This window comes from Rutilus rutilus (assembly GCF_951802725.1).
Source record: "Rutilus rutilus genome assembly, chromosome: 20".
In the NCBI taxonomy this organism is placed as follows: Eukaryota; Metazoa; Chordata; class Actinopteri; order Cypriniformes; family Leuciscidae; genus Rutilus; species Rutilus rutilus.
Genome location: NC_140225.1, coordinates 19,698,360 through 19,711,398, shown reverse-complemented (window position 1 = coordinate 19,711,398; position 13,039 = coordinate 19,698,360). Strand labels below are relative to the sequence as shown.

The 13,039-nt window shown below is 36.9% G+C and overlaps 1 protein-coding gene across 2 annotated transcripts in view; it reads left to right on the top strand.

The window, feature by feature from the left end:
* Positions 1 to 10,612, top strand: part of sptlc3 (serine palmitoyltransferase, long chain base subunit 3) — a 38,083-nt gene extending 27,471 nt beyond the window's left edge. Inside the window, exons 9-13 of one of the 2 annotated variants that reach the window (XM_084392423.1) lie at positions 2,724 to 2,850; positions 7,664 to 7,799; positions 9,098 to 9,227; positions 9,814 to 9,945; positions 10,160 to 10,612. In XM_084392423.1, coding sequence (XP_084248549.1) covers positions 2,724 to 2,850; positions 7,664 to 7,799; positions 9,098 to 9,227; positions 9,814 to 9,927 — 507 coding nt within the window. In that variant the 3' untranslated portion in view covers positions 9,928 to 9,945; positions 10,160 to 10,612. Of the gene's footprint in view, positions 1 to 2,723; positions 2,851 to 7,663; positions 7,800 to 9,097; positions 9,228 to 9,813 lie in introns of both variants that reach the window. The other variant, XM_084392422.1, reaches the window with a different exon arrangement.
* Positions 10,613 to 13,039: the final 2,427 nt, after the last annotated feature.

Here is a 13,039-nt window from a genome sequence, read left to right as displayed (position 1 = left end):
CTCTGTTTTATGGGTCAAATCAAAATCGCAGGTTTTCACGGAATGCTTCCTAACATGTTACCTGTCTATAATGTATACTACCGTTCAAAAGTTTGGGGTTGGTAAGAAGTCACTTATGCTCACCAAGACTATATTTATTGGATCAAAAATACAGTTAAAACTTTTTTACAGTATTAACATTTAAAGTCAAACTGTTCTATTTGAAAGTGTTTATATCTTTTTTAGCTTCTTCATTGTAAACATGATCTTTCAGAAATCATTCTGATTTGGTGCTCAAGAAACATTTCTTATGACCATCAGTTTTGAAACCAGTTGTGCTGCTTAATATTTTCGTGGAAACTGAAATGTGGAAAAATTTATTTTGATTAACACTTTTTACTGTAACATTATACATGTATTTACTGTTACTTTTGATTAATTGAATGCATCCTTGCAGAAAAGAAATATTGATTTCTTTTAAAAGAAATACATTTTTGAACGGTATCAATCAAACTTTTGAACGTTCGTGTATAAAGAAGTAGGTTTTTCGGATTTTTACAACATGTGGCGGTCCAGCACTGACTAAATCTTTTTATTTAAAAAAAGTAAATACAAATTTGATTCAAATTACCTTGGACTATATCAAATATAAAATCATTAAAAAATCTTTTTTCTATGATTTGTCTCCGTTGAAATGTTGTGTTGCTGGTCGACAGACCTTTTTAGTCATACCTGTCAACTTGTCAAAGAAAACTTCTGTTCCCTTCACATAGGTTTACTGTTTTCTTTAATAAAGGTACAGCAGTAGAGTAAAATCTTCTCTCAGCAGTACTAAGGACACTGTACACAAGCACAGAGGGAGGTACTCAAAGAGAGCTGCCAAACGGCTCCAGCCAGTCCCTCGCTCCACAGATGTGGGTGGATTTCGGACACGTTCTCTTAACTGACTTATCTTATGCTGTTACCACAAAGCTCCCAGGACCTAAAGCACTGCAAATTTTGCACTCTAAGTGGAAGCAGATGTTTGCTTTGCAGATATTCCCCCTAAAAACCCCTTCGCCCACGTCCTCAAAGTAGAGGACACATCTGGATGCAGAGACCCGTGTGCACTGCGAGGTGCGTCCCCCTCCCCTCACTCCTCCACAGTGGATACAGATGTCTGAGGACAGAGATTAAGAGCTGGATACTGGCCCCAGCTTCTGCTCAGAAGCATTTTTGGGGGGGGATGCAGGACAGACGGGGCACAATCTCCAAAACTGATTGTTTGTGAAAAATCGTTCAATGATAGCTATAAACGTGTTTGTTCGCCTCATTGCCTCAAGCAGTTTGCAAAACAAACATGCTTTATTAGTCACAAACAGACAAATTTGAGAATTTTGAGAAGCTGTCATTATCACTGCATGATCTGTGTCGTAGGTGTGTGCTTTCATCTCCCTCTAGTGGTGTAGTTCGGACAGCACAGTGTTTCAGGTCATTTTTAAAGGGACAGTTCACCCAAAAATGAAAATCTACTGTTAATTTACTCACCCTCAGGCCATCCAAGATGTAGATGTCTTTTTTTCTTTAGTAGAAATGTAAAGAAGATTTTTAGCTTTGTCACCTTGGTGACTCATGTAATGCAAGTCAATGGCTTCCGTCACTTTGAGAGTCAAAAAACAATATACAGGCAAAACAAAATAATACCTGCTCCTGACGATACATTGAGGTCTTATGAAGCTGTGGATTACAGCAGTGGTTCCCAATTCCAGTCCTCGTGACCCACTGCTCTGCACATTTTGTATGTCTACCTTATTTAACACACCTGAACCAGATCATCAGCTCATTAGGAGAGACTCCATGAACTGAACTGAGTGTGTCAGATAAGAGAGACCTACAAAATGTGCAGAGCAGTGGGTCACGAGGACTGGAATTGGGAACCACTGGATTACAGTAATAATGTTGTAAATAATGTTCAGTTTTTTGCACATACCGATCGTTTCGCTGCATAAGACCTCAATGAATCATCAGGAGCCACTGGTTTTAATTTTGTTTTGCCTGTATGTGTTTGGGTTTTTTTTTACTCTCAAAGTGATGGTAGCCATTGACTTGCATTATATGAATCAACGAGGACCACGGTTTCAGCTAAAAATATTTGTTCTACTGAAGAAAAAAAGACACCTACATCTTGGATGACCTGAGGGTGAGTAAATTAAAAGCAAATTTCATTTTCTGGTGTACTATCCCTTTAAGTGCCATTTTTAATTGTGCCATTTTTATTGCCTCTTCTGAAGAAACCTGGGGTTCAAAAATCTTGCACAAGCACGCAATACGTTTCTCATGGATGATCTGCTTAGTGTTCAAGAGTTTGAACTTACAAACCTGTCTTTAACCATACTGCAACTTGTGAAACATTGACACTGAGAGTTGACCATAAAGTAGTTAAAATGGAAGTTAATAGCTAATATTTTCATCATAAATGATTTCCTTTATGTCAGTATGAAATTTCCTTATTCAGTTTGATATATTTCATTTTTTAATGAATTGTATTCAATTTTGATAATTGATAATTGATAATTCAATTAAATAGAAGTACAATTATTTTTATTTAATAATCTTTTTTTAGCCCAGTATTAAATGCATTCTTCTGTGAACCACAAAAGAAGATTTTAGGCAAAATGCCTGACAAAAATATGAGTAAATGAGGAAAATGTTTATTTTTGGCTGAAGTATTCCTTTAATAATGGATGTGTTGTGTTTTTCTGCAGGAGTTGGTGGATTATTTGCGGGCTCACTCTCACAGTGCAGTGTACTCTACAGCCATGTCCCCACCTGTCGTGGAGCAGATCATCAGGGCAATTAAATGCATCATGGGAGTCGATGGCACAACAGAAGGTTTGTCACAAAGCCTTGCAAAGACACTGAAACAATACTGAGACATTAAATCATGAAAGGGACTGTCCAGAATTTTTTTTTTTTCCTTCACATGACTGAAGTCAACAGATGCACTACTTTACACTTGATGTGTCAGAGGTCATTGAGACCCACAATTCAAACCAGTCAGTCATTGTAATATCAGAAGACACTGAAATCCTCTACCGAACATACCCAACATTCTCCTTAAACATGGGGAATCCAATGGGAAAGAGATTCATATGGATTTAATAACCAAATAAATTTTATTTCACCACAGCATATAACTCATGTAAAACAGATTTCAATAAAGCAATGGAACCAGCTTAAAGAGTCCTGCAGACCTTTAGTCAAGGAAAGGTCACATATTTCCAGGTATTAAGAGTCCGCAGAATGGCACCAGATGTTATAAGGCTTTTCCCAAGCTGCCTTCTGTTTTTGATATGCGTTAATCCATATTTTTATGTTTTTAGAGAAGATATTGTGTTTCATTTTAGTTTCGCTGTAGTTCACACCATGATAGAAAAGACTCAAACCACAATGAAGTACAGTACCCTATAGTTCAAATACAACAACAAAAAAAGCAATATTGTGAAATATTATTACAAATTAAAATAACTATTTTCGGTTACACTTTATTTTAAGGTAACGTAGTTACATTGTACTTACTCAAATAAGTCCTGAGTAATATTAATTAACTACATGTACTTATTATATAGTTACGATTAGGATTACGGTTTGGTTTAGGGTTAGTAACTTGTAATTATGCATACTTTACAGTTATTACTATAGTAAGTACATGTAGTAATGAGTAAGTACGTCACCTTAAAATAAAGTGTTTCCCTATTTTCTATTTTAAAATGTAAATTATTTAAGGGGAGACACCCCCAGGTGAAAAAAAAAAAAAGAGACTGAAACTTCCCCAGTTGATTACTGACATTAAGACAAATATCTTTTGTATTACATTTTTTCAGAATATTTGTTTAAATATGCAAATTAGGTAGTATCTCATTAAACATGTGCTAATTTGCATATATTTCCAGAAGACAAATCTGAACATTGGATAAATCCAGATTCAAAATTCAAGGTTTTTACAGAGGGGATTTTGGATATCTCTTTTTATCACTCAATTAATCAGAAGAAACTGTCAACAGCCATAACAAATTTATTTTCGCCCGCCCCGTTTTTAGGTATAAAATGTTGTATAAATCAGAATCTGAATGATATATGAACAAACCCCTCTGTAAAAACCTTAAGAATATAGATAGGAATACAACTGTAAAGTTTGGTGTATGTAAGTGCTCAGAGAATGAGAAAAACCCATTTTGAGAAAACGGCCTTTAAAATTGACATCAGCCAATGAGATTTCGCTTTTAGAGTTAAATGTCCCATTGTACTTTCACGATTGGTTGCTGATAAAAAAGGAAATAACCATATTTGGATCTGACAACATTTATAAAAATGGCACTCCTAAATCAGAGACTTTCTTTTTAAATAGAGCACCTTTTAATTCAGATGACTATTTTAAATAAAACTCCTCTGCTTCAATTGGCCAAGTGATTCTAGTCCAAACTTGTCCAAAGAGAATCTTTCTAGGCTGTTTTGAATTGTTGAATTCTGTGATGTCTATATCAGACTTGGACAAGCCGCCCATGGGTGTCATAACTGGCATGATATGCAATTCTGTGGAGGGTGAGTCACACTGTTCTGAGAGTTCGCTTTAGAATGCTCCATATCGCTCTGAATTTACAACACAATAGACTGCAGAAGACCTGAACATGTACCATGTCCATGACTAAGTGTTTGGTTTGAGCTTCACCTGCTCTTTCTAGCGTCTGCCAGTATTCAGTGTTTCAGTTGAAGAGTTTCTAATGTAATGAATGTTAACAGCGGTTGTATTCGTTCCACTGACATGCGGTCTTTTGAGCTTAGCTTTACAGCACACCTCCTTTTGAAATACCTGCCAATCGGTTCACAGGTAATTATATGCAAACATGCTGTTGTTTTCCAAAAGCTCAGGCCATGGTGCCAAAGAGAGCTGGAGGCGGACCTGGCCAGCCCTCTGAACTGCATGATTCACTCCATTAAACATGGAGGAGAGAAAGAGTGGTAGACATAAACTGAACAAGACAGAGAGTGGAAAGTATTGATGTTCATTGAGCTATTGATTTGCATTAAGTTGTTAGAATTATATCTTTGTGGTTCGAACCACCAAAGTTCGGATTACTAGTCCGGAGCGGTAACCGCTAATCTACTGGCAACCACATGGTACCGTGCGCATCTGAGTCCGTGCTTCTCAGTTTACCCCAAGTCTCCAATTGTGTGCCAAATCCATTGTATCCTATGTACAAGCCAAGAGTGTCTTGGCAAATAATGAAATTTGTCTACCATTCAGCCTGACAAAACAAAACCAGCTGGTACTGTTTTTCACATCGACTCACTCCACAGTCCACAGTCCACACACACATACACACATTAAGAGGCGTTTTCAAGAGAGTACAGAAATGAGCCTCAAAATGTAATGAAAACGTATAAAGTCCATAAGACAGTTTCACTGTTTTCCTCCTGTTTTTGTTTGTTACTATGTTTTGGGATAATTTTATGAATGGGTCTGCTCTGTCTCACCTAACTACTTAATGGTCTTAATGAGGGGCTATTAAAAGAGCGATCCTGGGATTTGAACGGCAGAGCAGATGATGTCATTTCCTGTCTCCTCCTTTGGGCCCCTTCCCTAGTCTTTTACATACAGTCTATATCCTAAAGGTAACTAATAGTTGTTTGTAAACTCTTCTTGATCATACCTGCATAAATAAGGGAGAAATATATATGTTCTAGTAGCCTAGGAAAAGGAAAGTTAAGGTATTGCTAAGACTGTTTTGTAGAGCCGTAACTGCTGGTGGTATGGCTTTATGCCACTACATTATGTTGCAATTCCTTGGCCATTTTCCCAGTGTTTTCAACTATATTTAAGTAGAAAAACTATGAAACTTTCAAGCAAACAGTGAAGTAAAAAAAAAAAAAAAAACTGGAAAAGAAGTTGGCTAATCTTTGTGCCAGCTGTTTTAGGACTAGTTTGTAGACATATTTGTTCTATGGTTTGCAGACTGTGCCTGACATGGTCTGTTTGGAGTTCGTGCTACCGCAGAGTGGGCGCAGACTCTCTGAGTGCTACATATGACTGTAGAATTGCCGTAACAACAATTCAATGTATTTTCATATTGCCATCAGATTCAAACAGTTCTCAGTTATACAAAATATCATAAATATGATCAAATCATAGTCACGGCGTTGGGTAGACAGTTGGGAGGCGGGCGCACAGACAAACTACTTGTATTGTATTGAAATGGTGAAGCTTTATGAATATTTCTTAGGTTGTGCACAGATAATTAAACATGATATTTGACTGTTTTGCTAGTAGTCTATATGTTGTATTTATATGGAGGTCAGTGGCCAGTTGCATAAACTGCTTAGATTAGTCTTACAGGTTAGCTGTCTATTTTTTTTTCTCACTGACATAAAACTGTAGATAAGTCTAATTTGAATCTGAAGAGTAATTTGAGTCTGAAATCTGCTAGTTGCTCAGACTAGTTCTTAAGACCCAAAAGGCGTTTTTTGACACCGTCAGGCCGAATGGTTCTTAGAACGATAAGCAACGGTTCCAGTTATATTTCCATTTGAGCTTGGTTCGGCATGGTACGACTACGAACTGTGCTGGTGACGTCGCCACTCAGGATTGGTCTCTTGTCTGTTGCCTGGCTACCAGTTTCTCTGTAGTTGGCCAAGCGCTCGAAGTAAACACGTTAATAATAAAATTAAAAGAAATAACTGAATATCTGATCATCCAAAATGAAGCTATATCCGTACCAGCTGGCCCGGATTGGCACAGAATGGAACGGTTAAGCAATGAGAATGGTTCGGCGCAACTTTACCTAGGATTGTCGGAAGGGGAGAAATCGCCCCAAATATCTTGTAGTGTGTGGCGGGCTTTAGTAGAGATTTTGTATTTTCAAAGTCAAAATGGAAATGTAAACATTGGTTAGAAATGTCTAAAAATCATTTACCATTGTACATTACAATTATTTATTATGGCAGTATATAATGTTGCTCAGCCACTCGATTATAGTTTTATTGAAGTTCATAGTCCTTTGTTGGTTTCATAGTATTTCTTATTTGACCGCTGCAAAAAAAATGTATGTAACACTTTACACTAATGTCTAATTCGTTAACATTAGTTCATGTATTAACTAACCTGAACTAACAATTAGCAATAGATTTATTACAGTGTTTATTAATCTTAGTTAATGTTACTTAATAAAAAAAAAGAACAGTCGTTCATTGTTTGTTCATGTTAGTTCACAGTGCATTAGCTAATGTTAACAAATGCAACTTTTGATTTTAATAATGTATTAGTAAACATTAAAACATTAACATGAAATAAGATTAATAAATGTTGTATTGTTCATCCTTGGTTCATGTTAACTAATGAAACCTTTTTTTTAATAGTACAAAAATATTAGTAATCTGTCTATAAATAAAATAGGACATCTACTGTAATCGATACTTTCATAGCCTGCATCCCTCTCATCCGGAGTACATTCAATTCAAATACAGTCCCAGTGGAGAATTGAGATTATTTGCACTTTGATATTATTTGCACTTTTCATTTTGACCTACAGTTGCTCTGTTGTAAATCATGACCTTTACTTTATTGTAGACTCCCATTTATGTCTCTCCTATTCCAATGAAAGCTAACAAATTCTCCTCTCTGACGGCTCTGTCTGTATCTCCCCCGCAGGCCAGCGAAGAGTTCGGCAGCTGGCTGAGAACACGCGCTACCTCAGATCTCGGCTGAAGGATATGGGCTTCATCGTTTACGGCAACCAGGACTCTCCAGTGGTACCGCTCCTGCTCTATCTACCTGGGAAAGTTGGGTAAGCAGCTCCCCAAGCCAGTAACCCGTTTGGATTACAGATTCTAGCAGAGTTCAATTCACACAACATGTATAAAAGAGCGTCAGTTTACACGACAGCACCGCCAGGCTCGCATTTACACAAACCTGATTTAGTCCATTTGAGAACTCTCAGCTTAGATCGCCGGGCCAGCGAGAAGCAAAACATTACGTTTCTTTGTGAGCTTTTTTCGCGTCTGTGCATCTTCTTTGTGATTTAAGAACAGTTTCCACTGTCTGGACACTACAGTAATCCTCCTTTGAACTTGTGAACCTGCCCACATTTCGGGCTGCCAATAAAACAACAATGCAAGGCTTACATGGGTTACAATGGTGATAGCTTTGAATGCCATGTGGAAAATGTACTGACTGCTTGAGGACACCCCAACAAAAGCTGCAGTCATCTTCACTGGTCATTCCAAAGAAGGCGATGTGGTCTTTTCAAGAAGACGTTGGATCATAGCCATCTTGGATGGTCTAGTTGATCCATGAATCAGTGGTGAGGAAAAAAAACAAGAGAGGCAGAAAGAAAACATGACATGCAAGAGGCTCATCACCGCACAGGCGTTTCAGACTCCTCCAAAGATAACAGCTTCCTGGCACACCAACAAAGACCACGGCAGCTGTGAGGCCTTTTAAATCCAGCATTCACTCTCCGTCGCCGCTCTGTTCTCTCGATGCTGTCGTCTCTGCTGACAAAGTGGAGGCCTTTTCTCCTCCTCTCGCTCTCAATCTTTTCCTCCTCCATTATACCTTTCCCTTTGCCTTTCTCTCCTTGTCAATCCATTTCTTTTTCTCCCTCTTGGCTAATGCAAATGACATTCCAGCTGTGCGGTTTACAATGGATTTCCCTTCACTCAAAGGGTGAGGAAAGGTAGCAGACAGTGCAAACTCTGAATGGAAATCTCGACAGCTTTACTCTGCATAATGTTTCTACTTTGAGTTTTAGATGTGCTAAAAAAACAGGCGATAACTTGTCCATGACCATGTGATATCTAATCACGGCCTTGGTTTGTAATGCAGATTGTCATACTAAGAGTATTGACAACATTTGGAAACTTGAGTGTGTAAAAGGTTTTGAAGAAACAAGCAATAGAAATGCATCTACTGCTTTCAGGGTTAGTGCGAAAACCTTCAACACCATTAATCGTGACATTATATCGTACTAAACTAAAGTTGAAGATGCAAGTTGTTTTAGAACATTTGACTGTGTGTGAGTGTGTAAAGTTCATTTAAAACCCATAGTGACAAGCCAAAATGTTGTTCATCGTCTGCTCTCAGGGCGTTCTCACGGGCCATGTTGAAGAGGAAGATTGGTGTTGTAGTTGTAGGCTTCCCGGCTACACCCATTACAGAAGCCAGAGCTCGCTTCTGTGTGTCTGCCGCCCATACCAAAGAAATGCTCGACAAGGTAATAAACTACACCACCCAACATCTCACAGACTTATCTATCTCTAATTTGGTATTCTTTAATGATTTTTTACTTTTTTTTCTTACTGACACTTAGACTTACTTTACAGTGTTAGTGTTACACAAGACAAGTGAAATGAAAACAGGTGTTCAGACAAGACGAATCAAAAACCTTCATTTAAAAAGCATTCATTTAAAAAACATTGTGTATTTCAAACATCTCTATATAAGGACTCTATATAGACTGATATACAAATTCTGTGTGAATTTTAATAGTTAATTATTTTGATGTTCTGGACTCTTTTGTTTAAATAACTGAAAAATACAACACTAAGGCCTGGTTTCACAGATCTAAATAGAGTCCTAAATTGCTTAGCAAATGTTTAATTCCATTTCAAACAAATATGTTTTGGATTTTATATTGCCTTTTTACAATTCAAAGCACCTTTAATGCCTCAAACATGCCACCTGAAAGTGCCACAGAAACTAAATAATTATTTTTGGGCATGTTCCCGACAAAAAAACTTGAAAATAGCAATGTCAAAATATCTCACATAGCCTGATTGAATAGCCTTATCTCTTCCCAGGTTCTCCAGAGCCTTGATGAACTTGGAGACTACATCAGGGTGAAGTTCTCTCGTCATAGACTTTCTCATCGGCCAGAGCTGGATGGTGAAACAGACTTTGAGCTGGACAGCTGATCATTCACACTCATCACTGTGAGTGTGTTGCCACCAAGGTTACCTCAGTGTAAAAGAAACAAAAGTCTTTTCCCCCCAAAAAAATGTGCAGTGTTTGTAATAGCTTTTAAAATTCGTCCTCCTGTGAGGCATGGACTTGTATGTGTATATATTGTAAAATGATATTTAATTGTTTTTTAACTGCCGTTTCACAGTTTTGTGAAGTTTGTTAAGTGATTTTTTTTTTTCTCAGGGGATTGTGAGGAAAAGGGAGGGGTCGCGACGGCTGTGTTTATAGAACATATATCAAAAGCTGCTCTAAATATATCAAACAATTAACTCCCTTAACACTGACCTACATCAAAACTCTAGCTGCGGATAAGAAACCCCTTGAAGTGGCCCCATTTTTTTTATCCCGCTGCTAAGATGGACTGATGAAAGACCTTCATTCTGTGCTGGATTGTGTGTTTGTGTGATCCACAAGTACATTGATTGAAAGAGATTGAACAAGGCTGGGCGTTGTAGACCCAGTTCAGCTCATTCACAGTCATTAAACATTCATGCATTGCATATTGCAGGTCCTTCTAATTTAAACTGTTAGGCATTTATTTGTTATGTGCACGAAACTACTTCTGATTATAAAATAGTAATAAAAAGAAACATTTATGGACTGATTGTACTTATAAATCAAATGTTTGCTTGGAAAGTTGTCATTTGTTTGTATATTTCAGATGCAGGACTTGTTCATTTTTTTAACTCACATTGAAACATTTAGTTTGATCATAACTAGGATTGAGAGCCATAGAAACAGTTCTAATTCAGAAATGCTTCCACTTTTTAATAAACACCGCATCCGGATGCAGTGCAAGAAGTGTAGGCTGATTCCTGAGGTAATGACTCTTGAAATGAATAATAAACCTACAGTGTAACCAGTGTACTCTTGATTCTCGAATTAACATATTTTTTGTGAATCAGTATCATATATCGCATCCAATGTAGTCCGACCGATTCCCAAACTAATCAATTCTAAACATAGAGTTTACTGTTATTTTATGTTATGCTGTTCCAACTATTCTTCGTCAAATTTGAACCATTAAAGAACCAGAATCAGTGAGGAATCGGGCTCAGAACGTCTCTATAGAAACTGTATTTACCACAGTAAACACCAAAGCATATAGTAATTACCTCTTTGACTCATTAGCTGCAAAACTAACAAAAAGTAGTGTCTGCACATGTTTTACCAAACTCTTTGCTTTGGATGAGACTAAACTTAATTGTTACATTTGAAAGAGACCCAAAAGCACTGTCTGAATGCTGGAGCTCAACATGCCAACTATGTTGCACACAGGCCAATATTCACCTAAAACTAGCAATTAGTACAGAGATACACATTCCCCAGGTGTGGGGTAACCGCTTGATTAATGCTGGGAGGAATCAAGACAGATAGTAAATGCTGCAGACAGATGAGGTCTAGTCTGCACTTGTTTTACTCGTGTTTGAAACAATGTTTGTTATTTCAAGAATACCAACACCATAGTGATGAAGATTTCTCAAGGCTGAGGTGAGAAATTTGTGGGATCTCAGGCACTAGACACGTCGGACAATGCATGTTTTTGTTCTGTTTCAGAGACGCAATTGGGGGTAATTGTAGTTGCACTGGAAAACAATAACAAATAGATGGAAAACAACATTTATATAACAAGGTTGTGCTACTATAAGTGATGTCTAAGACATAGTGGAAGAGCTCCTCTAACCGTCAGAAATTGACTTTTTATTAAGGGACAATTTTAGCTCTGTGGAATTGATTTTTAGAGCCTTTATTTTTTACCTTTTATAGGGGTGTTTTTTTTTCCCTCTTTGTCTTTCATATGTATAGAAACTAGGGATGCACCGATATGAACATTTTGGCTGATACCGATAATTCTTTATATGTGAAAGCTGACAACCGATATATTGGCAGATAAATCTAAATCCAAATTTTTATATAATTTTTGAGAGCCTGATTATAAAAACAAAAGTCTCACCATTAAAAGCCATGTCCCAAGCACACAACTATAATGTTCTCATAATTTTATGCAGCTTAAATGACAGGCTTGTGCTGCATATGTTGCACTTCTATTTTCCTTTTTTTCCAATCATATTTCAAACAATTCAAAACCATCATGGCGAACAGTGCGAATCTGAAATGTCTCAGCGGAAGGAAATAATCCATTATTTATTGCCTTTAATATATCAGCCTTCTTATCAGGCATATAACATTAAAAATGTATATATTGGCCGATATATCGTGCATCCCTAGAAACTACCATTCAAAAGTTGTGAAATATTGCAAATATTTCCTATTTTCAATGGTGACATTTTTTTTGTAGAAAACTATACATTTATCAGGATTTTTTGATGAATAGAAAGTTCAAATGATACAGCATTTGTTAAAAGTCTTGACTGTCTCTTTTGGTCAAATACATATGATTTAAGAATTAATTTAATATATTACAAAAGCTTTCAAACAGCTTGCTCAAAATTGTCATATATATTATCTCTTATGGTTATAACCTAATAAAATCAAAATGGCACCAATTGAGATGACCCATATTTTTTTCCCATTTTAATTACATTAGATAATGCAAATCTATCAGAGATACTGTATATTGTGATGTAATCATTGTTCCATTTATCAAGTTTTGTGTTTTTAACACATTCAGAGATGAAAATCAATTCATATTAGCTACACATCTAACTAGTCTGACAGGTACAAAAGCCATGACTAGATTATCCTAAAAGAAGAATATATTCTGAAATATATCTGATATCTCCAAAACATTTGTGTCACTTGTGAAGAAATCCTTGTTGAGCATTACAGCATCCAGGCTTTAGCATTGTCTTTGAGGTGCTGTGGTGTAGTGGTAAAAGATCAGGCCAGCAACTGAAAAGTTTGAACCTTGTAAAGGACGACTATTACTTCTGCGAGGTACGTAAACCCAGATTAATCACTTAATCTTTGATTCCTGACATTAGGGAATTGTAACACTCCAACATTGGAAAAATTCCTTGTTGTTTATAGGAAAATCAAGGATAGACACACATTTCAACAGAAGAGCACAAATACAGATGCACACGCAACAGGACGGGCCTC